The 24,237-nt window shown below is 38.4% G+C and overlaps 1 protein-coding gene across 4 annotated transcripts in view; it reads right to left on the minus strand.

The window, feature by feature from the left end:
* SMCO2 (single-pass membrane protein with coiled-coil domains 2) overlaps nucleotides 1–23,561 on the minus strand; it is a 28,351-nt gene extending 4,790 nt beyond the window's left edge. Inside the window, exons 1-9 of one of the 4 annotated variants that reach the window (XM_027594568.1) lie at nucleotides 23,527–23,561; nucleotides 18,798–18,935; nucleotides 16,174–16,291; nucleotides 10,524–10,660; nucleotides 9,185–9,334; nucleotides 6,128–6,218; nucleotides 2,992–3,048; nucleotides 1,278–1,334; nucleotides 85–260 (exon numbers count right to left, since the gene is read on the minus strand). In XM_027594568.1, the coding sequence (XP_027450369.1) occupies nucleotides 85–260; nucleotides 1,278–1,334; nucleotides 2,992–3,048; nucleotides 6,128–6,218; nucleotides 9,185–9,334; nucleotides 10,524–10,660; nucleotides 16,174–16,291; nucleotides 18,798–18,925 (914 nt within the window). In that variant the 5' untranslated portion in view covers nucleotides 18,926–18,935; nucleotides 23,527–23,561. Of the gene's footprint in view, nucleotides 1–84; nucleotides 261–1,277; nucleotides 1,335–2,991; nucleotides 3,049–6,127; nucleotides 6,219–9,184; nucleotides 9,335–10,523; nucleotides 10,661–16,173; nucleotides 16,292–18,797; nucleotides 18,936–23,176 lie in introns of all 4 variants that reach the window. The other 3 variants (XM_027594567.1, XM_027594566.1, XM_027594569.1) reach the window with 3 other exon arrangements.
* Nucleotides 23,562–24,237: the final 676 nt, after the last annotated feature.

The raw sequence follows: 24,237 nt of genomic DNA on the forward strand, positions 1-24,237 counted from the left end.
CATTCCTTGAAGAAATTCATCATACTATGCTTCATACATTTTGGGGCCTTTGTCCAGCCCCAAAGTCCCCTTTCTCTGACTTACCACATTGTAATGCTGGCAGGAGTGTTCTGGACTAAAGGGGGTGGTGGAGCCTCAGGAAGCTGGGGCTCAATTTCTTCCATATCCATTTCTTCAGGACTCTGAAAGTCTGTTTTCCTTTCTTGCCCTTGGTACATTCCCAGCTTTGTACTCAGCAGAGTCATGTCTTTGTAAAAGTTCTGAAAAAAATAGCAATCAACTGTCACTTAAAAAAATGATTTTAGAGGTCTGCTAGTCTTATTGTAGATGATGCACGGTGCTTTTCCTCCAGAACACCTCAGGAGCCCACATTGCCAATCCCATGTGAGTCACATGAGGAGATCATTGGCAAGTGCATACTCACCTAGTAGAAAGAAACTTAAACATTCACAAAATAAGGTAGCAGCATGGTAGACCCACATGCTAATCTCTAACTACTGACTTATTCATGTAGGAAGATAATTATCCTTATATTGAATTCATCTGTTCAATTTGTTCATCTATGCAAAACATATTGATTCCCACCAGGCACTATTCTAGGATACTGTGGTTAACAAAATTGATAAGGAATGTGCATTCTATTACATGTGCATTTTCAAACCAAATGGATAAGGAATTACATGCACGTTTATAGGGACTGGGGGAAAAGCAATAAACGACTAAACATATATATATACACACACACACACACACACACACACACACACACACATTAGATATTATAGATTAGGATACATGCTAAAGAGAAAATAAATAAGATAATGATATAGAGTAGCTGAAGTTTGTTGGTGGGACACCTACATCAGATAGGTAGGACGATTAGGCACCTCTGAACAAGTGACAGGTTGACTCACTCATTCATTGCTTCTTTCACCCATTCACATTTACATCAACATATTGTGGGAGGAGTTCAGGTATGGAGTTATTTTTCTGGCTAGGGGAGATTATGGGAGGTCTGGAAGAGGAGATGACATTTGAGCTGAGCCTTGAAGAATACATAAACTGTCGACATAGAGGTTTAGCTGTAAATGGAGGAGATGTAGAAGCAGACCATGAGATGTTCTGTCCACCCAAAGCAGAGGGCCAGGAAGGGGAGAAAAAAGTGATAATGAAAGAGAAAGAAAACAGTAGGTGGAAAACCCTAACTTCTAGAAAAAGAATTATCCCTATATTTAGATTTTATCATTATTTGAACTTGAGTAACTGTGAAATCTTACCTTTATTCTTGCAATGAGTTTCTCCTTTAATTCATGAGCTTCATTACAAGCAGCTTCCTGAAAAGACACCCACAATTTTGGGTAAAATAGAAATATATTTTTCTGGTTTATACCATAAAACCTCACTCAGGTTGACACCACTTAGTTGTAAAGTGGCTTCTTTGAAGCTTACTTTTACTCAGTAAAATCTTTCCTCTTACAGCAAATTCATAATATAATCATGATAAATTGCAGGAGGAATAACTAAAAGATTAGTATAATTATTTTTAACACTTTAGAAGTATAAATTTATACAATAGCAGCTTATGATAAATCATCTTTTTCTCTATTCATTATTCTTTCCTTGTGCCTTAAAAAACTTCCAAGACACTAGGGGCTCCTGGGTGGCTCAGTTGGTTAAGCGTCTGACTCTTGATTTTGGCTCAGGTCATGATCTCAGAGTTGTAAAATTGAGCCCCATATTGGACTCCATGCTGGACGTGGAGCCTGCTTAAGATTCTCTCTCTCCCTCTCCTTCTCCCTCTGCCTCTCCCCACACCTGTGTGCATATGTGTGCTCCTTCTCTCTAAAAAGAAAACAATCTTCTAAGACACTAGCTGGACAAAAAGTATGTTTCAGAGAAAAAAAGAAAATTGTATTTCTTTTAAGTATTTTAAAATTTATAATATAAGTTCTTGTTATGTTAGTTTGAATATTTGGACTTTATAGTTTAGCAAAAGAGCTATCCACAAAAAATGTCTGGTTCCTCTTTTCTTCCCATCTCATGTAGGTCATCATCAGGTAGAGATAACAGATGGTTTTGGGTGGTTTCTATCAGTAAGTTCAAGAGCCAGGCTGAAAGCAAACTTTCTAAGACATGGATGCCAATTATACATATGTCAGGGGTAAATAACTCTTGTAAGGTTTTTGATTAATCATTCTATAATAGACCTGCAGGATACTTTGAAAGGCAAAACTATAGCAGGAAGAACAGTGTTCTGGGATTCAAGAAAGATGGGTGCTAGAGGTGCCATTTCTAGAAATTTTCCTTAAACAAGTACTTGCAAAAGCAAGCAAAGATATGGATTGGTGAGGCAAAATTTGTAATAGCACACATTTATTATAAAGCCCCAAATATGCAGTGAAATAAATTTAATAAATCCAAAAATCAAATCCTGCATTATATAAACAGTGAAAAGGTAAAATGGCAACTAGTGGCATAGAAAGTTGCTGAAGAAAAATGCTAAGGGAAAACAGCAAGTTGCAAAACAATATATATAATATAATCCTATTTAAATTATAACAACAACATGTAAGTACCTGTATAGGAAAATTTAGAAGAACATAAATATAATAAAATATTCACTGTGTTTATCATTGAGGAGTGGGATTATTTTTCATTTTCTAAATGAAATAGTTTTATGTTTTAATTATTAAAATAAGCATGCATTACTTTTGTTAGAAAAAATACACATATTTTCATTTTTTAATGGGAGAGCAAGAACAAGACTAGTCTTTTCATCTAGAAATATGGGCAAATCACGTCATGTTTTTGAGTTATGCTTTTCTCCTCTGAAAATGAGGGTATAGACTACAAGACAGTTCCCTGCTAGGTCTAAAACACTGAGTCTATCTTTCATCCAATTTTGGATTCCATTCACTAAAATTCCCTAGATCTGAGATTCCCTTGAAGAACTGGTTTTCTTCCTTAATTGTAACACCATTATGTCATTACCTGGACATATTTGTTATCTGTTTCTTCTATTTGCTTTTTAATTTCCATGATCTTCTCCTTTAAAACAAAAGGGCATAAATCAAAAGTTTTAATGAATGATGTGTGGAATTGAAACAAAGTGGAGATTTTTAGAGGAAAGCTCATTCATGATCAAAAAGTTTGAGATTTAATAGCAACTGTTTTTGTGTGTTTTTTTTTGATACTGCTCTGGGTATTGATCTCCAAAATCAACATTAAGTTGAATCAACAAGATACAGTTGTCCACATCCTACGTTAAGTGGCCCTTGAGCTAGGCATTGTGCTCGTTGGAAACATGTAATGAGCATTTGCCCTCAAACCGCTTCCAGAAAGGGGCACCTGGGTGGCTCAGATGGTTAAGCGTCTGCCTTCAACTCAGGTCATGATCTCTGGGTCCTGAGACCCGTGTTGGGCTCCCTGCTCAGTGGGGAGTCTGCTTCTCCCTCTCCTTCTGCCTCTCCCCCTGCTCATGCTCTCTCTCTGTATCTCTCTGTCTTAAATGAATAAATGAAATCTTAAAAAAAAAAAAAAGCTTCCAGAGAATGTATAGTTACACCCTTCTTTTACCAAGTTCATCCGTCACCAACCCCTGAATTGTGTGACTTAATTATTTAGAAAGGAGTTGTGATCTTCTAATCACATTTTACTTGGTACCCTGGTTTATTTATATAAAAATATCTTTACACGGTACTTATCTAAGATAATTGTATCAAAGATAATAGATAGGAGACAGTTGCAGAATGAAAGTCTGTCATTCATATCAAGTCATGTTGATATGGGGATCTCAGAAAGCTTCGTGAATTTGGGGGTTAAATATCAGGCAACAGCCAAAGGCCACCTCAAAGTCCTTTCCTCATCTTAAAATTCTTTAATTTTGTTTCTGCTGTGTGTGTATTTTTAAAGTGATTTTACCGATTTTTCCCTCCTCTCTCTTTCATTCCTTTCTGAGTCGTTCCATTTCTTCACAAGATATAAATGAGCCAATACATGTAGTTTTATTTTAACTTTATTAGCTTATTTCTCCTTTGCCCGCACCACACTTTGGTTGTTGTTTCCATATCTAAAACTCTCCATTTCCCTTTACCAGAGTGAACCTACAGCCATTCCTACTGACTTTGCTTCTGTAATACTTATATTTAAAATTTCTATTTTAGGGACGCCTGGGTGGCACAGTCAGTTAAGCGTCTGCCTTCGGCTCAGTTCATGATCCCAGGGTCCTGGGATCCAGTCCCGCATCCAGCTCCCTGCTCCATGGGGAGTCTGCTTCTCCCTCTGCCTGCTGCTCCCCCTGCTTGTGCGCTTGCTAGCTCTCTTTCTCTGACAAATAAATAAAATCTAAAAAAAATAATAAGTAAATGAAGTTTCTTATTATATTACTGCATTTGCTTTTATGTGGCCTTTCCCATCACCCTTTAGACTTATTGAGGACAGACCTTGTGTCCATTTTTAAAAAGTCATGTGTATTGAGGTATAATTTACATATAGTAAAACTCACTTTTTAAAGGTGTACTGTTCTATGAATTATGACATAATCAACAGAACAAGATATGTAATATTTCCATCATACCCCAAATTTCCTTGTGCCCCTTAGTCAATCCCCCGCTCCCTTTCCCCAGGCAATTCTAGCAACCACTAATCTCTTTTCTGTTCCTATAGTTTTGCCATTTTCAGAATGTTATGTAAATGCAATCATGAAGTATGCAATCTTCTGGATCTGGCTTGTTTCACTCAGCATAATGCGCTTGAAATTATTTCATGTTGTTGAATGAGTAAGAAGTCTATTCCTTCTTACCGATGAGTAGTATTCTATCATATAACATGTACCACAGTTTATCCACATACCTGTTGGTGGATATTTGGTGTGTTTATAATTTTTAAGTCATGCTGTTTTTTTTTTTTTTAAGTGCAAACAAAGCTGTGCATCTCCAGGCCAGAGAATCTCCATATCTATTTGTCATGCCTTCCCTTTTCATATTATCCCAAGCCTTTGTTGGTTTCTTTTTTAAATCCCATTTTCATTTATCTTTGTGCTCTTCTATCTTTCTCCTCATTCCTTTGATGCGCATTCCTCCCTAACCCTACCTTCTACTGAAATCCACATCCCTGTAACACAGCTGACTCTTGGAGAAATTTTCCAAGGCAGAATATTTCTTGGCCTTGTCCTCTTCCCTTTTCTCATAATTTGCAATTTCCAAAGCCCAAAGATAGTGAAAAAAACTCGTGACTTTTCATCCAGCTAAAAATGAGGTTGCTACTTCAAAATTTTGGACTAAATCATGGCTAAAAGTATTCCCCCTCCCCCCCCCCCCGTGTTAAATTTGTGCTGATCTGTAGTTGGCTTTTAGTATGTGAGGGGTCTAAGTAAACATTACCTTCCTGCAATAAAAGAGACATTTCTTCTTTATTTCCTCCAAAATTCACTTAATTTAAGCTTTTTGGCTTGAGCTAAAGCAGAGGAAGTAGATAGACACGGGTTTCTCCTTTCTTAGAGAATTGTTTTTCAAAGGCATGAAGTTTAGAAACACTGTCAGCCAGGGCTCTGAAGTCTAATTCTTATCCAAAGTTGGTCACTACCTTTCTAACATCCTATGACTCTTTAAAAAAGGGAAATTCAACCTTTCTCAGAAAAGAGTCTCTCGGCAGTGCAAGGCAAGAAAACAACAGAAAAACTGGAGATTGTGAAAACCAACACAAGAACTCTTCATGAAAGCATCAAAGATGAGCACAAATATATCTCTTACATTTTAAGGTTGCAGTTATTCATAAATATTTAATCCCTGGATATCTTCTTGAACTGTTAGGTGCTGGGATACAAAGATCAAGAAGAGAAGTCTTCTGTTAAGGTACTCATCATGGTCTTAAGATGGCATCAAGATATAAGCCTATCAAACTGAGTTTCTAGGTAGAATTAAGAACTTGTCTTTTTGCGTTGTCAGAGAATAGAAGTGGTGGGACCCACATGACAGGTGCTCAGACCTGACCACCAGAGAGCACTCCTCCTCATGACAAAAGATGGGTTTTAATTCTTATTACGGTCGGTTAAATAATAGAAGGGGTGGGAAATGGTGGCAGAGTCCCCACAACCTCCCCGATTATCTTTTCCAAGCCTCCAGCTTACCTCAATGTTTGCTCCCTGATCAGGGTCAAGGTCTTGGTGTGACTCCAGCTTTCCAATTTGGTCCTCCAGACACATCACCTCATTTAATAAGCTGCGAACAGATCAAGAGATGGACTAAGTCCTATGGATTAAGAAAAATCACCCAATAGACAATCTTTTTTGATTTTTCAAGAATGATAGCCTATTCTTACATAAGAGGACTCTTGCGTTGTGGTTGTGTTGGAATGGGATGTCACAAATGCAATGCAAGAAGGTAGAAAACACTAAATAATCTAGATAATAGTAAAGAAATGTAAGGCCTAATTGGATACAGGAGCAGAAAATTTAAATGATTAAAATGGAAGCTTAGCTAAATTTCTAGAAAAAAAAAACCCACAGAATATCTTTGGGACTTACGACTAGGCAAAGATTTCTTAGACTTGACACTAATAACATTACCTATAAGAGGGAACATTGATAAACTGGACCTCACCAAAATTCAAAGCTTTTGTTTGGCCAATGACTCTGTTAAATGGATTCACTTGTCAATATCTGGCAAAGGTCTTATATCTAGAATATATGAAAACTTCTTAAAACTCAACATTAAAAAACCAAACTATCCAATTCAGAAATGAGCAAAACACATGCACAGACATTTCACTAAGGAGATATATAAATGGCAAATAAAGACATGAAAGGATGCTCAGCACCATTAGCCATTAGAAAAATTCAAATTAAGACTATAATGATATATTACTACAAATTTATCAGAATAGCTAGGATGCAAAACAGTGATAATGCCAACTGCTAGTGAGGATGTGGAGAAATTGGATGACTCAGACATTGGTGGTGGGAATGTAAAATGGACAGCCGCTCCAGAAAATAGCTTGGCACTTCCTGTCAAAACTAAAAACAGACTTACCATGTGACCCAGAAATTTCATTCTTGGGCAATTATTCCAGAGAAATGAGGACTTATTTTCACACAGGAATTTGTACATGAATGTCCAAAGTAGCTTTATTCATAATAGTTGAAAATTAGGAATAACATACTCGTCCTTTGATGGGTGAATGGTTAACCAAACTCTCTCTCTATATATATATCCCCATACCATGGAATACTACTCAGCAACAAAAAGAAAGGAACTATTGATATACAGGCAACAACTTGGATGAACCTTAGGAAAATTATGCTGAGTGAAAAAAATAAATCTCAGAAGGTTACATAATGCATGATTTGATATAGCTAACCTTTATGAAATAACATAATTATAGACATGTGGAAATGATTTGTCATTGCTGGAGATTAGGGGTCAGCTTAGGTGTGGCTACAAAGGGCTAACACAAAGGAGTCTTGTGCAATGGTACAACTGAGATTCTTGATGTGGTGGTGGCTATGTAAGGCTACCCATATAGTAAAATTGCACAGAACTATACACACACTCCCATGCACAAGTGAGAATACATATAACTGGTAAAATCTAAATAAGCTCTATTCATAGTGCCAAGGTCAGTTTCTTGGTTTTGATGGTGCACTAGAGTTGGATAAGATATTACCATTTGGAAAAGCTGAAGGAAGATGAAATGGGCAAATTCCTCAAAAAATACAATCTACCACTAACATATACCCAACGGTTCAGTAGCCTGAATGGCCCTATATATCATTAAAGAAATTAACTTTGTAGTTAAAAGTTTTACTCTAATGAAATATCCAGGCAATATGGCTTTGCTGGTGAGTTCAATCAAACATTTAAGGAAGAAATTATGCCAGTTCTACACAAATTCATCCAGAAAATAGAACAAGTGGGAAAATGCCCCAATTTTTACTATAAGGCAAGTTTTCTGATACTAATACATTACAAGAAAGAAAAAGGCCAATATCTCTCATTGACATTCATCCAAACATTCCCTTTTAGTAAACAGTATCCAACAATATATAAAAAGAATAATATATTATGACCAAATGGGGTTTATTCTGGGAACTCAAGGCTTGTTCAACATTGAAAAATCAGTCATTATAATTTGCCATATCAGGAGACTATGAACAAACAAACAACATGATCATTCATAGATGCAGCAAAAGCTATTGAAAAAATTTAGTATAATACCTGATTTTAAAAACATCTCAGTAAACTAAGAATAGAAAACACTTTCTCGATCTCAAAAAAAAAAAAAAAAGCAAAACACCTTACATCACAATGCTTTTACTGTAGGACTGAAAACAAGGTAAATATGTCTAGTGTCTGCTGTCATTCCTCCTATTCAACATCATACCCCAAGTTCTAGCCAATATGATAAGGCAGCAAAAAGAAGTAAAAGCTATGCAGATAGAAAAAGAAGATATAAAGCTCTCTCTATTTGCAGATGACATGATTATGTGGAAAATCCCAAATAACTTACAAAACTACTTGGAGCTGATAAATGAGGTTAGCAAGGTCACAAGACACAAGACCAATAAACAAAAACTAATTGCATTTCTATATCCTGGCAACTAATAATTAGAAATTTAAAATTTTAAAGTATAATGGCACCAAGAGCACGAAATACTTAGGCACAAATCTAACAAAATGTGATATATCTGTACCCCGAACATATCACAATACCAATGAAAGGAATTTCTTTGACTCCAAAGCCCCTTCTCTTTATACCAGTGACTAGAAAAATAATAATTACTCTTACCTTTTCAGTTTCATCTTAAAACTTTCCACTTAAATTCAGAAATGCATTAATTTAACAACCATACTTTTTAATACTTTTTTCATATCGTTGGCTCCCTTTGGACAATACTGGCTAAAGCTCAAGGGGTTATTGGAGACTCGAAGTCCTTCCTTTGTTGACCATTAACACAGTTTCAAAAAAAGCCTATGAGAGAAGTCCTTTCCTTGAGAGAAGAGAGAGCAAAGATGCAGATAACTTTGCAACAGGCTTTGAGATTTTGTGATATTGACTTCAAAACGTAAGACTTGGTACTTCTTATTCTGAAGATATGCCTAAAAGACTTTACCACCTTAAACCCAGAGTTTCTGAAGCTATGAAAATTTTCAATATTTTCTGACCAAACCCAATACCCTAAAATTACCTCTTCATTGTGTTTTCTGTTAGGTTTATTTTTTGTATAATATTGTTGATTTTCTCCATCCAGCTTATGTGATCAGCTCCAAGTTCTTTCACTTGTAGACCCATCTGTGTATTCCAGTAGTTTAGCTGGAAGAAAGTGTTCTCCTGACTCCTGCAGAAATATTATTATGATCAGTTTTAAGGTAAGAAATGGGAAACATCTTCAAATGGCCCAAAACCTTCTTTCTTTGAATGGCAAGTTGGTATGCTGATTCATTTCCTGTCACCAAAATGGGCCAGGTAAACAGTTAGGCCTCAAGAAAAAAGTTTGAGCACTTATTTGATATCCATTTTAGCAGATCTTCATAAGACTGGAGAAAATAAAATGTATTTTACATTTAGTAAAAAATAATGATATATTTTTAATTTTCCTGCATGGAATGAATGTTAAGAATTACACTATCCTAATGAATATAAGGATAGTGATCACATCTTGTTAGAAGCAGAGAGCTATGCAGCAGGGGAAGGGTCTACAAGAGCTTAACAATACATTTATATTGATAATTATAATTCTTTTCTTTTTTTAAAAAGATTTTCCTTATTTATTTGAGAGAGAGAGGGAGAGGCAAGTGGGGGAGGGAGAGGGAGAAGCAGACTCCGCACTGAGCAGGGAGCTTGATCCCAGGACCCCAGGACCCCAGGATCATGACCTGAGCTAAAGGCATATGCTTAACCCACTGAGCTTCACTGAGGAGCCCCCATAATTCTTTTCATATCCAGAAAATTATCTGAGAGTGACAAGATATGCATTAATTCCAGTCTCCAAAGAAGAGTTTGCAAAGAGAAACCCATGGCTCGGCCCACGTCTGTAGAAATACATCTACTCCATATTCTTACTAGAATACGTAGGTAGTTACTTGTGCACATGAGTGCTTAAAGGTTTAAGACATATGGATTTTAAATCTTCCAGGCTTTCCCTAAGTGCTCTGCTAAATTTCATTTTCTCCACAGAATACTATTATTTTATTTTTTTCTTTAAAGTTTGACTAACATACAGTGTTATATTAGTTTCAAGTGCACAATATGATTCAAGAGTTCTATATGTTATTCAGTGCTCATCACAATAAGTGTACCCTTAATCCCGTTTATCTATTTTACTCAGCCCCCCACTCACCTCTCTTCTGACAACTACCAGTTTGTTCCTGTACTCAAGAGTCTTTTTTGTTTGTTCATTTGTTTTTTTCTTAAATTTTACATATAAGTGAAATCCTATGGTATTTGTCTTTCTCTGGCTTATTTCACGTAGCATTGTACCCACAAAATATTATTAAATGATTCCTTTTGCATGTGTCAAGGCTTACAGTTCAGGGATATTCTCCTTGGAAAACTGCAAAGATGTGGATACATGAGGATCCTCTTGTTGGACATGATTTGTTTCTTGCTCATTCTGTTCATTCTGTAGGTCCTGGTGATGCTCAGCCTCCAGCTCCAACATATTCTGATAAAGATTATGAAAGAAGCAAAGCAGAAAAAAAGGGTTATAACAAGAGGTGATGATCTCTTTAGCTTATTTATGTGCTTTTCTCTGGGGGCAAGCACATAGCCCTCTCTGAGGCTGGGGCTTCCTACTGCATTTATAAAATAAGTAGACATGCCCTCCCGCTCCGTTGACAGAGGAAGGCTGGGCGGGGATGCATAGAACATCAGTGGCCTCATGCAGAGGTCTTTTCAGTGCTGATGAGTAACAGAATTCCACCTGACCATGGACTCTAGCACCCCACTCCAGATGACTGGTTTCCCAAAAAGTCAATGTGAAAGGAAAATAAAAGGGGATAGAACTGTTTTATGTTAAGAGAGTCTAAAGAGATATATAACAGCTAAATACATTGCATAAATCTTGTTTCAATGCTGATTTTAAAAGTACAGGCATTTTCTGGGTTTTGGCACCAAAAAATTTTTAAATAAATAGAAGTATGGGCATTTGAGGGACACCTGAAAAAATTAGAATTCTCAGAGAATTGAGGATAGTAGGTTACATCATGGAATTATTGTTAATTGTCCTGACGTGATGATGGAATCTTGGCTATGTAGAAGAAAGTCTTTATTTTTAAAAATGCTGTCTGAAAATAAACAGGGATAAAGTCTCATGCTGTCTTTGACCTACTTTTAAATGGTTCAAAAAATTCCATCTATTTACATATGTAAAGATAAAGCAAATGTGACAAATGGCAACAATTTTAAAATCTAAGTGTGAGAATATGGTTGATCTTCATATAATTCACTTAAGTTTTTTTTTATTTAAAATTTTTCATAATAAGAAGTAATAAGGGAGGGGAAGCCTACTCTTATCAGCTTGACCCACAAAATTTGTTTCTTTGTTTCTTTATTCTTTGCCTTTTTCTAGAAAAATATTCAAGTCATTTTCTGGTATTTCACTTCTATGCATGCACAAAATTGACAGTAATTTATCTTTGAACATTTCTCTTCTTTAGTAATGACATTGTGAAATATTTCTCTGTCCTTTGAAGAAGTTTGGTCTGAAATCCTTGTGTTTCAGCAAAACTATTTTTAAACTGGAAGGAGAAAAAGTTGGAGTGCAGATCAGGCTGTTATTGAAATGTCTGGATAAGTTGCTGGCCACATTCACCAGGAATAACTAACATTCATGTAACTCTTTACAAACTTCTTTCATGTGCCTTCTTTCTTTTAATTCCCATGATAGACTTGAGGTAGATAAAGTCAGGTATTGAAATCCCCTAGGTCAGTCACATTAATGAGTAGTCCAAGGTCATATGGTGTAGTGAGTTAAGTGGTCACTCCAAAAAAGATATGTCCATATCCTAATGCTAAGACCCTGAGAATGTGACCTTATTTCAAAGAGTCTTTGTGGATGTAATTGAGTTAAGGGTCTAAGACGAGATTATTTTGAATTACCTGGGTCCTAAATCCAATGACAAGTGTCCTAATGAGAGACAGAAAGCACCTACACAGAGGGGGAGGTCATGTGAAGACAGAGGCAGTCACGTGCCAAGGCATGCCTGGAGCCACCAAAAGCTGGAAGAGGCAAGGAAGGATTCTCCTATAGAGTCTTCAGAGGGAGCGTGGCCCTGCTGACTCTTTGATTTCAGACTTCTGGTCTCTAGAACTATGAGAGAATACATTTTGTGTTGTTTTAAGTCACCAAATTTGTGGCCATTTTTTACAGCAGCCTTGGGCAACTAGTACATATGGCCAGTAAGTGTGTGGACTAGAGCTTGAAGTAGATTTTCTGATTCCAACACCGCGACTATTTTCATCTTATCTAGTCCTTGGATTCATGTTAAGAAATATCTAGTCCCTACCACTATCACTTCCACAACCCAGTGGCACCTTACTAGTGAGGTAAGGTTTATCATCACACTTACAGATGAACAAATGAAGGCTAGATTTTCCAAGTACTAGATGACTCCACTATATCTTACTTCTTTGTGAATAAACAGCATTCACAATTTCAATTTCTTCCCACCTAATCTTTTACGAAGGCAGTAGGAACTCTGTGATATAGAGGAAAAACACTTCATTGGGTATGGAGAACCTGAGTTCTAAGCCTTGTTCTATTCCGGTGGATCTTGGGCCACCTAACCACTCTGAAGCTCAGTTTCCTGTTCTGTAAGAAGAAAAGGGAACCAGATCATCTCCAGAGTTCTATGTCCAAAAAATCTACAATGACATTTCTAGTTTTCATCAATCATTTTACCATAATGGTTAGCACACTGCAAAAGAGTCAAAAGTCAGGAAGTAGAAATAAAATATTTTTTAAAAGCTTCAGGATTGAACAAATAAAGAGTTGTGTGTGTGTGTTTTCATAACAAACTGAAAGTGTGCTTGCATGATATACAAAGCCTACAGGCATTACTTTCCATTTTTGTGCAGCTCTTTGAAAAGCTCATATGTCTCTGAGTGTTCCACAGGCACCTCAAACTCAGCAAGCAGAGAACTGAACTCATCATATTTCCTCTCTACCTTGTCCAGGTTCCCATCCTTACATATGTTTCCCCGATTTATCCAGATGCTTCTGCAGGAAGCTGGAAAGGAGTCCCTGAGTTTGCATGGCAGATATTCTTTTCCCTCTTCATTACTCATGTCACATCTACTTGGTGTCCAAGCCCAATAGCACCTATCTTTTATACCTGTATACTCTTCTCTCCATCTCCATGGCTGTCAGTCAGTTCTTGCTGCGGTCCTCACCACTTCTTGCTTCCTAGCGACATCCTGGTTTCCAGCCTGCATCCTGTGCTATCTCCACCTCCTTAGGGTCCTTGCTGCTTGCTTGTTCATCACGCCTTTTCTTTCACACTTCCTCTCTCAGAACACAAGTTCCCTTTGGCCTCTTTGCCTTTGCATGTACTGTCCCTTCTTTCTAAAATGCTTTTCTTCTATCCAGTTTATCCTTCAAGACCCAGTTTTCATATTCCTTGTTATCGGCTTGTAGAGCACCGTCATGTACTTTGTAGCACGTCTGCTACTTCTAACGTGGATTTATCAGGCATAGCCATTTTCTTGTCTGAGTCCCTACTAGTGTGTGAGCTCACCGAGGGAAAAGATTTTAGACAGAGATATCCTCAACACTTTACAGTGCCTAGAACACAGTGGTTGCTCAATACGTGGTATTAGAATAAATAGATGTCCGATGTTCACTGCAGCACTATTTACAATAACCAAAATATGGAAGCAACTTAAGTATACATCAATATATGAATGGATAAAGAAGATGTGGTGTCTCTCTCTATATATATACACACATATACACATATATGTGTGTACACATACACACACACACACACACACACACACACACACACACACAAAATGGAATATTATTCAACCATGAAAAAGAATGAGATCTTGTCAATTGCGACAACATGGATGGACCTAGAGGGTATTATGCTAGGAGAAATAAGTCAGAGAAAGACAAATACCATATGATTTCACTTACATGTGGAATCTAAAAAACAAAACAAATGAATAAACAGAACCAAACAGAAACAGATTTATAAATACAGAGAAAAAACTAGTGGTTGCCAGAGGGCAGGAGTGAAGTAGGGGAGGGGATGGAGAGGTACAAACTTCCAGCTATGAAAAAAAATAATAAAAAGATTACAGAAGTAAGGAAATACATTCTGCTTGTGAGAGATGCAGAGAAAAGCAGGAAATAGGAAAGTCTGCTCACTCACTGGGCACCCGAAATCAACACTATACATACCATTCCAGAGATTGGAAAATGCGAAACCAGAGCAAACTATTCACTTCTAAACATTTTGATGGCTTTGATGGTTAGATATGGCAATTTTGGCAGCCTGGCTAAAGTCTATTTTGTTAATTAAACCAACTGATTTTTTTTTTTAAAACTTCTGTTAATTCTGTCCTTTTTCTGAACCTTTAAATAGTATGGTCTTATTAAAAAAACAAATGTGAGATTATACAAATTAAAGACCTTCTGTTTTGCTTCCAGAGAATGAGAAACCGTTTCTTTCCCAAGAAGTCACATATTTGTCCTTTTATTGGCAAAGAGGAGAGTTTATTAATACTTCGGTTAATTACGTAATTGCACGTGATTTATTTTTATGTAATTGTAGAATTTGCCACATAAAGAAATATAGCCAAAATTTTTAAAAAGCCTTTTGGCAAACCTTGTACTCTGACTTGGAGTTTGTAAGAAATAGTCTTTTTGCCTTATACCCTGAGCATGTGGACTATTTGGTAAAAATAATTCACTCTTACAGAGTGAATAATTTTATTCTCTAATTAGACTTACTCTGATCTGATCTGAACTGGGTCAACAGGTGATGTTCACTGACAGACAGGATTCAGCAGGGCACATTACACTGTGCATTCAGGGAAGGTGTCCTGGCAAAGTGGGTTTAATGGTAGCAGCCCCTGCCTGGAGGCCAGGGACAAGGCCTGGACAAGGCCCCACCCCTCAAAAAATCAGATGATATTATTTACAGAATAATACCTTCAATTCCTGTGTCCCCTAAGATCATAGGGCCTCATACCTCAATTGCCCTATTTCCTTTTCTCATCTTCAGCTTTCCCCAAAACCCCATCCTAAGTCTCCCCTTCTCATTCAGTTCCTATTTTTTTTTCCCGTAGAAGGTGTCTGTCTGTATGTCCTTTCACTCCTTGTCTGTCTCATTTTATCTATTCTCCACATCTCTAATTCCATCCCCTCATGCCTTCTAGCCCCTTCTATTTCTTTGTTTGCTTACTGAAGAGTCCTTAAAGATAAGGTCCAGTTTAGGATACTCTTTGGTGGCCTTTCCTTCTATGGATTGACAGAATTAGTCATCCCTGAATCCAAAATATATTCAGAGTATTCAAGTAGACAATGAGCTCGATCCTGAGCTTCCTTTTGGGGCTGCATAGGCCTGGGAGTGGACGTTCCCACTCTATCCTTCCCTTATGTTTTTTGGACTGGTTGAAACCCGTGGTCAGTGGCCTGGGGAATCTATGGAGAGATTTGCTCAATGATAATAAACTGTCTCAGCCATGACTTTGCTTTGATCTAAATGGTGGTGAAAACATAAACCCTTTCCAGAATAATCTCAGGCTTTTGTTGAAATTTCCTCCATTCCACGTCAGCTGGATGACTGAATTTCAAAGACAGAGAGATGTTCAGACTGAATGAAGAGTAACTAGATCTCTCTCATGCTTCCTGTTGGAAGACAATCTGTGAGCAGGGGGCAATTTGACACATGGCAATTTACTCCGAGGTGAAAAAGGTCACAGTGTTTTCACAAATCCCAAGGCCCGAAGTAACATATAATGTACAAGTTATTGCGTGGGAGGGTTAGCAAGTCCCTCATGTGAGAGCAGCAACCCTCAGAGTAGACACTACCTCCTTCCTGGTTTCAAGCTCCAAACACCCTGCACCGACCACAAGGAAACCCTCAGGTATTTCCTGACCATGTTGAGGTAGGAGATGTCAAGTTACTCTCTTCACCCAGCGTGACATTTAAGTCTCCCCCTTACCCATTTTGTAGTCTCTGTCTCATGAAGAAAGTCGGTTTGCGGCTTTTTGGAGAAAATGTTGTCCTTATCATCTGATCTGTCCAAGACGTGGTCCATTTTGGTAAAATCCCTTAGCAAACTGTAAGCCACACAGTCAAAACAGATGCTGTTATTATGCTGTAGGTGTACAATGTAGGCCTGCCCTAAGCATTTCTGGAGGGAGAACACTGGACTCTTTCCCGGCCCCCAGGAGCACCCGCTGCCCCTGTACTGATCTGATCCTGTGTGAATCACGTCGGGCGCAGTATGCTGCACAAAACAGGAATGGAGGGGCTGGATAAGTATTTGCTGACTGAATCTAGAAGTGATTTAACAGTGAGATTTCAAATTCCAAAGCCATTGCAGCTGTGTAGCTGTGTGTGTGCAAATGTGTGCAAAATAAACAAAAAATAAGTAAATACTCTTTAAAAAAAAAGTAGAGTTAAAAAGTGCCATGTAGTTCAAAGACCATGCAGAACGGACTAAGTCTGTGATCCCATCTTGACCTCTAGGCCCCAGATGTCCTCCCCACATTTGCTAGTTTCTTCTTTCACAGAGATTCCATGCCTAAATAAGCAGCTATGTTTATGTAAATATACATGTCTCTTAAATAGGTGTGAGAGAATATTATACACACTATTCTGTACCCTATATTTCTTTTTTAACAGCCTCTTGGTGTCCATTTCATTTCAGTACATGCAGAGCTGCCTCATTTTATTTTTTTTTTTGAGATTTATTCATTTATTTGAGAGAGAGAGAGAGAAAGACCACAAGTGGGGGAAGGGGGAGGAAGAGAGAATCTCCAGCAGACTCCCCACTGAGCGTGGACCCGGGGTGTGGGGCTTGATCTCACAGCCCTGAGATTATGACCTGAGCCAAAACCAAGAGTAGGACACTTAACTGACTGAGCCACCCAGGCGCCCCTGCCTCATTTTTAAAAGTGGTTACATGGTACTCCATTGTGGGGCCATATGCTAATTTGTGAATCAGTTCTTTATTAATGCATACGTAGGTTCTTTCCAGTTAATTGCTACTACAAACAGTGCTGTAATGACCATCCCGACACATCTATGTGTCGATGTATATGTGTCCAAGTATATCTATTGAATAACCCTAAAAATAGAATTGCTGGGTCAATAGATACATATGTTTTCAATTTTGATAAATGCTACCGAGTTATGCCTTAAAGAGGATGAACCCATTTATACTTCCAGCAAAAATGATGAATGTGCCTGTTTTCCACTCTTTTTCTACAATCATGTATCATTAAAGTTTTTAATCTTTGCCAATTCCATATGCTTAAACTGATATCTCATTTTAGTTTTAATCTTTTTTTATTAGTGAGGTTAAGCATCTTTGCCTCTGTGTATAAAACTCATCTGTATTTCCTTTTCTACGGTGTGTTAATATCCTTTGCCCATTTCCTGTTGGACTACTGTTATTTCCTGGAGGGCACCGTGTGTGTATATGTACACACACACACACACACACACACACATGCTCACACACTCACATATACTTCTGAGTGAATCACAGTCAATTTGTGATGGAGGTCTATGGTGGGAGTCTCCAGTCTGTGGGTTTTCAACCCGGAGGTGGGGCGCACTTTACACCTACCCTGCATAGAAAGGGTTTTGGGAATCTATAAATATTCCTATAGACTGAATAAATATTGCTTACATAAATAAATACTGCTCAGTTTCCAAATGTATATACAACTCTTATTAATAAATTACAAATGCATTTTAAAAAATGAAGGGGGGGAAACCAGAAGGGGGTGACAAACCATGAGAGACTCTGAACTCCGAGAAACAAACTGAGGGTTCTAGAGGGGATGGGTATTAAGGAGGGCACGTACGGCACGGAGCACTGGGTTTTATACGCAAACAGTGAGTTGTGGAACACTACATCAAAAACTGATGATGTACTGTATGGTGACTAACATAATAAAAAAATTTTTTTTAATGAAAAAAATTATCTCCCCTAATACAGTAAGTTATGTAGTACCATTAATGACACTGATAGATTCATCTTCACTTGTGGAAATAATTACTAATAATTCATAATCCTATATTAAAGGATTATTTAGCTATTTAAAAAATAAAAATAAAAACATCTTTGATGTCATAATAGCTTTTTTTGACATACAAGGATTCTGGAAAATCTTTTACTTTAATAAATTTCACCCTATTTAAAAAGGTTGTTAACCATTGGTTTATATTATAACACATTTTTATCATGTACTAACAAACGCATATGTATATTTACATGAACCCTTTGTGCTTTGTCTACTATACAAAGCATTGTAAATGGTTTATATATTTTGCAGGTGAAGATAATAAAGGCACAAAACAATCAAAGTATTTTTGCAAATTGAGATTAGAGCCTTGACCATTTCTATTCAGCTGATGTCTACCTGGTTCATGACCGTAGGTCCCTTTAGTGTCTCACAAAAAATATTCATGAGGTCAAAATTAGAAGAATCGTAGAGAAGACGGTTAACCCCACCCCGGAACTTGGCAGTCTCGTTATTTGCATTCTGCTGTCCCGAGGAGGTGTCCGGACAGGACCACAGAAACTGCCCCCAGGGCCCAGGCTTCACTTACTTCTGCATTGCACCTTCAGCCACATCCATATTTTGGAGAAAGCCATTGTTTTTCTTGGTCAACTGTTGTTCCTTCCCAACTGTCATCATCTGCAGAGATGTCCTGTCACTTAGCTTCATGAGCGCCATTTCTTCAGCACTGCAGGGACAATGATGGCAACAAGATGGCTTTCACCACAGGATTGGCAACTATATGCCCTTCGCTGATACACTGAGAGCAGGTGTATTAACCCTTCTCCTACCCAAACTGGCCTTCAATTGTAAGGGACCCCAGAGTAAGTTCTTAAGTTACTCTGTTCAAATATATACAGGAAAGTTTCTGTGTGTGGCTGTCCCTTAGGACATCTCTGGTGAACATGAGGGTTGTCTGAGCCTGCAAATGTGTATTTTGAATCTTTGAATGGGACTATTAGAGAGCAATTTAAAAGAAGCAGGCTAGGGAGATGGGAAACTTCACTTTCATAATCTTTTTCTGATCATATATATATGTACATTGTAAAAAAAAATAGAAAAGGAGAAAGAAGGAACTAGAAATCAGTGGTACTCTGGAGATAACCAGAGATACCAGGGAGATATCCAGACAAAACCACTGTTAATATTGTGTTGTATTTATTTCCATTTCTAAATTTGATATTTCTTATTCTTTTCCTATTGTTGACAAATAGGTTATATCTAAGTTTTTACTAATATAAATAATATAGTAATGAATATCCTTGCTTAGTAATTTTCAGTGTATCTCTATTATTTACTTAGGATACTTCTTTAGAAGTAAAACTACTGAGTCAAGTGTATATGCTTTTTTTTTTTTAGAGAGGGAGAGAGCGTGGGGTAGGGGAGAGGGGGAGAGGGAGAGAGAGAATCCCAAGCAGTCTCCACACCCAACATGGAGCCCAATTTAGGGCTTGATCTCACAACAATGAGATCATGACCTGAGCTGAAACTGAGTCAGTCACTTAACTGACTAAGCCGCCCAGGCACCCCAAAGTGTATATGCTTTTCTAATTTTATTTATTTATTTATTTATTTATTTATTTATTTATTTATTTAGAGCAGAGGGAGGGGCAGAGGGAGAAGGAGAGAGAGAATCTCCAGCAGACTCCCCACTGAGCACGGAGCCTGACACAGGACTTGATCCCATGACCCTGAGATCATGACCTGAGGTGAAGTCAAGAGTCAGATGCCCAAACGACTGAGGCACCCAGGTGTCCCTGTAAAGATTTAGAAAAATATTCCCAAACTACTTTTCTAAAGTTTCAACCACTATCCACCACCAGCAGCTGTACAGGAGAAGGGGAACTTTCGTTCCAGCCAGGCAGGCAAGTGTTAGCAGGTGGCAGAGGAGTGAACTGTTAGAGTACTGAAGTGGTGAGAGATAGAAAGGTGGAAGGAAATAGAAAGGGGGTAGAGAGGTGTGAGACAGGTTCTAGAAAGCTCATATGAAAAGCTATAAGAAAGGATCCATATGAAACATAACTCCTAGTTATTGGCAGGAATCACAAGGAGTACCCACCACCAAACAGGAGGAAACTTTCTCCTCTGGAGTGTGGCCTGGCCCTAGGGCCCTAAGAGACAGGGTCCCTGAGGGACCAAGGGTACTATAGACTCATGGGAAGGAAGGGATAAGCAGGGATTTCCCTGGAAGAGGAATGGTAGGAGTATCGAGGGTTGGGGAACCCAAGATTTTGGAATGATCCGGGCAGCCAATGGCCTGGTCCATCACTCAGTGGCAAAATTCCGTTTTGTGTTTGACAAGTGTGGGGATCTGCAGTGGATGTGGTACAAAGGGGACTCCTGTGAAGGAGGAGGAAAGGGAAAGACTAGAACGTTTGCTGTGAGATAGCTCCATACTTCTTAACTTTGAGTGTGACAAACAAGAATAAAAATTTGATCTCTTTCAGGAGAGACACTGTGACCTGCCCAATTTCATCACTGTTCCTATCTGGACAGTTTCATCTGTTTCCTGAAAATGTTAAGCATTACTAAGGCAAATGCAAGCTCTGAAAGATGAATGGCCATGAAATCTGCCTGGTTTCATGTCTCTTTCCTGTCCAAAAATTAGAATACTGTGCAAATAATATTTCCTTATTTTGGTAATTTTTTGACATCCTAATAGCTTCTATTGGGTGATTTAAGAGAAAATCTGCTTCTCTCAGTTCAAGTACCTACACAAATTCTACGTCCATACATTTTCTCTTATTTCAAATAACAGAATCCTAATGATGGCTTATGTTTGTACAGCTCCTAATAGATTACAGTGCCTTTCACATATTATCTTATTCAGTTCCCACAACAACATGGTGAAGAAGGGATTATTCCTGTTTTATGTGTGTATGGTCTGAAGCTCTGGGAGATGGTGTGATTGACTTAGAGTCATACAGCTGGCTAACTAGCAAAACTAGGACTCAGAATTTCCATGTCCTCACAGCTACTTGTAAGGGATTTCTCCTCCACCCTGATCTAGACCAGGGCTCCCCTATAAAACTTCGTTATGTTGGAAATCTCTATACTGTTTAGTACAGTAGGCACCAGCCCCCTGTGTCTATTGAGCATTTGAGATGTGGCTATTGCAACTGAGGAATTGAAATTTTAATTTAACCTAAATAAATTTAAATTCAAATAGCCATGTGTGGCTGGTGGCTACCATATTGAACAACTCAGAATTTTCTAGACCAGGAATCAGCAAACTATAACCTGTAGGCCAAATCCATCCAGTCACTTGTTTCTTAAATAACATTTTATTGGAACACAACCACACCCATTCCTTTACCTATTGTCTATGACTGTTTCTGTGCTGCTAAGACAGAGTTGAATGGTTGCAAGAGATGTAAATTTGGCACACAAAGCCTAAAATAGTTACGAACTTGATCTTTACGGAAAAAGTTTGCCAACCCCTGTTCTAGACCATCACATTCTTCTGGGTTGATGGGTGTTTTCTACAATGAATCAACTGGATGTAGTGAATAAGAACTTGAGTTTTGGAGAGTCAGGCTGAGTTCATATCACAGCATCAACCCTTAGCAGCTGGGCATAATCTTAATATCCTAGGTCTTACTTTTCTCATTGGTAGAATTGAGCTAACATTACTATCACTAGTGTTACGAGAGTTGTGAGGAGTAAATCAAATAATTCCTATTGTACTTAACACAGTGGCAGATAGATGCAAACACTTGGCAATGTTATCTATTGAAATAAAAACAGTAGAGATGGGAGCTATTGGTAAGGTTTCTTTAGCTCCAAATAGAATAATAATAATAATAACAACAATAATAATAATGCTTACACATATGCAGCACCTTTAGTTTATAAAAAACTTTCACAAAGTTGTTTCATTTGATTCTCACATCTGCCCTGAATTGTCAGGCAACCCAGGCAGATCTTATAAGTTCTATTTTTTAGATGTAGAAACAGACTCAGAGAGGGCCCCTGATTTGCCCAAAGTTTTATTGCTAGAAAATGGTAGAATCAGGACTTAAACCTGCAAGTTTTGGTTACAAGTGTGGCAATTATCCTACTATTATACATACATTTGATGCCCAATATGTTTTAATGGGTTACTTAATAGCCTTCTCACCTCAAAAACAAGCTACTTTTTAAGCTACCTTTTTTTTTTTTTAAAGTAATCTCTACACCCAGCATGGGGCTTGAACTCAAGACCTGGAGATGAGGAATCACATGCACTACTCACCAACCCAGTCAGATGCCCCTGAAGCCAACTCTTGACTAGTCGTATAGCTTTGGTCCTTGCTACTCAAAGTATGGTCTGCAGACCAGCAGCATCAGCATCATCTGGGAGCTTGCTATAAACACCCAGAATCTCAGGTCCTACCCTAAACTCACTGAATCAGCAACTGCATTTTCACAAGATCCCAGGTGATTCATATATGTATTGAAGTTTGGAAGTATTCAAACTCTAGACCTTTGAAACTCGAATCTGTCTTCTCCATCCTACACCCTATCTCTTCATTCCTGTATGTTTACACCACTAACCTCTAGGATTGTTTGGTACAACTGGAATGAATCCCTCCTCCCTTCCCCAACCTCATCAAAACCTTTAAAATTACAAATTTGGTGGGGCACCTGGGTGGCTCAGTTGGTTAAGCATCTGACTCTTGGTTTTGGCTCAGATCATGATCTCAGGGTCCTGAGATCGAGCCCCATGTTGGGCTGCATGTTCAGTGCAGAGTCTGCTTGGGATTCTCTCCCTCTCCCTCTCCCTCTGCCCTTCTGCCTCTCCCCTGACCCCATGCTCAATCTCTCTCTCTCTAAAATAAATAAATAAATCTTTAAAAAATATAAATAAAATTATAAATTTGGACAAACATTATTCAAAAGGAACAGATAAACTATTTTAAAAGACAGCTTGTGAAATCTGTCACTTACATTTCGTGGGGGACTTTCCAGGCCTGACCACTCAGATCACCCTTTTCAGTACCTGTTAGCCAGACAATTTGGGTTCCCAGAAATTTTAAAGCATGGTTGAAATAATCAAGGATTTGATGTCACCATAGGCTTCTGGCCAGGTGAGTGAGGTGGTGGTGAGATGGTACAGCTGTGAAATATCTATGCCTGGTGATACCTTGTTCTTCCCGATTAGGCAATCACAAATAACCTCTCAATTCAGTGGGGTCGACTAACAACAGTTAAGTTTCCCTGGAAAGTTCTGGTAATGCCAGGTCCGCCTTTCCCCAGCACCAAAGGCAGAGATGAGGCCATTTATGAGTGGTACACACCTAGGCAGGAGAGTTTGCAGTTGGACTTGCCCTCTCTGACATTCCACGTGGAATGTGGCACATGCAATGCTTCAACCCCCTCTCATAAGGTTCCAGGGGTGCAGAGCTCTCCTGCTTTCTTTTAACTTACATCTCCAGCTTGTCTCCCAGCTTCCTTGCTTCTCCTGTCAACACTTGGGAAACTAAATCCAGCCCTCTGCCCATCTGTCTACCGACACGACGATGCTCTGGGATGCTCTGCCAACTTCAGCTGCTTCTGCCATGCCCGCTCCTTTCACCTTCTTCTCTGAACAAGGCATCCCAGATCTTCTGCAATGGAGGACATGACTTCTCCCATTTCCCCCCACTTAGCAGGAATGAGGAAGCCATTGATCTGGCAAACCAGGGCTACTCCTACTTTATGGCTCTGTCATCCATTCATCTTTGAAATCCATACTTCCTCTTACCATTCTCTACACGCACTTTCACTTCTTCCAAGACTTCGGTGCCAAGTTCACATTTCCTTTGGTACCTCATCTTCTCCCCTCATTCTTGGGGAACTCAGCACCCATTGGAGAGGGCTAACATTCTGACTTCAGGGGTCCTAAGCCGCCAACTCTTAAAGATTTCCTCTACAACTACCAACATTATTTGGCAGCGTGGTGATGAAATCAGAACAACTTTTATATGCATGAACTTTAGAATGAGGTCAGTGTTTCAAACCTGGCTTTG

This window comes from Zalophus californianus, chromosome 9, assembly GCF_009762305.2.
Source record: "Zalophus californianus isolate mZalCal1 chromosome 9, mZalCal1.pri.v2, whole genome shotgun sequence".
Classification (NCBI taxonomy): Eukaryota; Metazoa; Chordata; class Mammalia; order Carnivora; family Otariidae; genus Zalophus; species Zalophus californianus.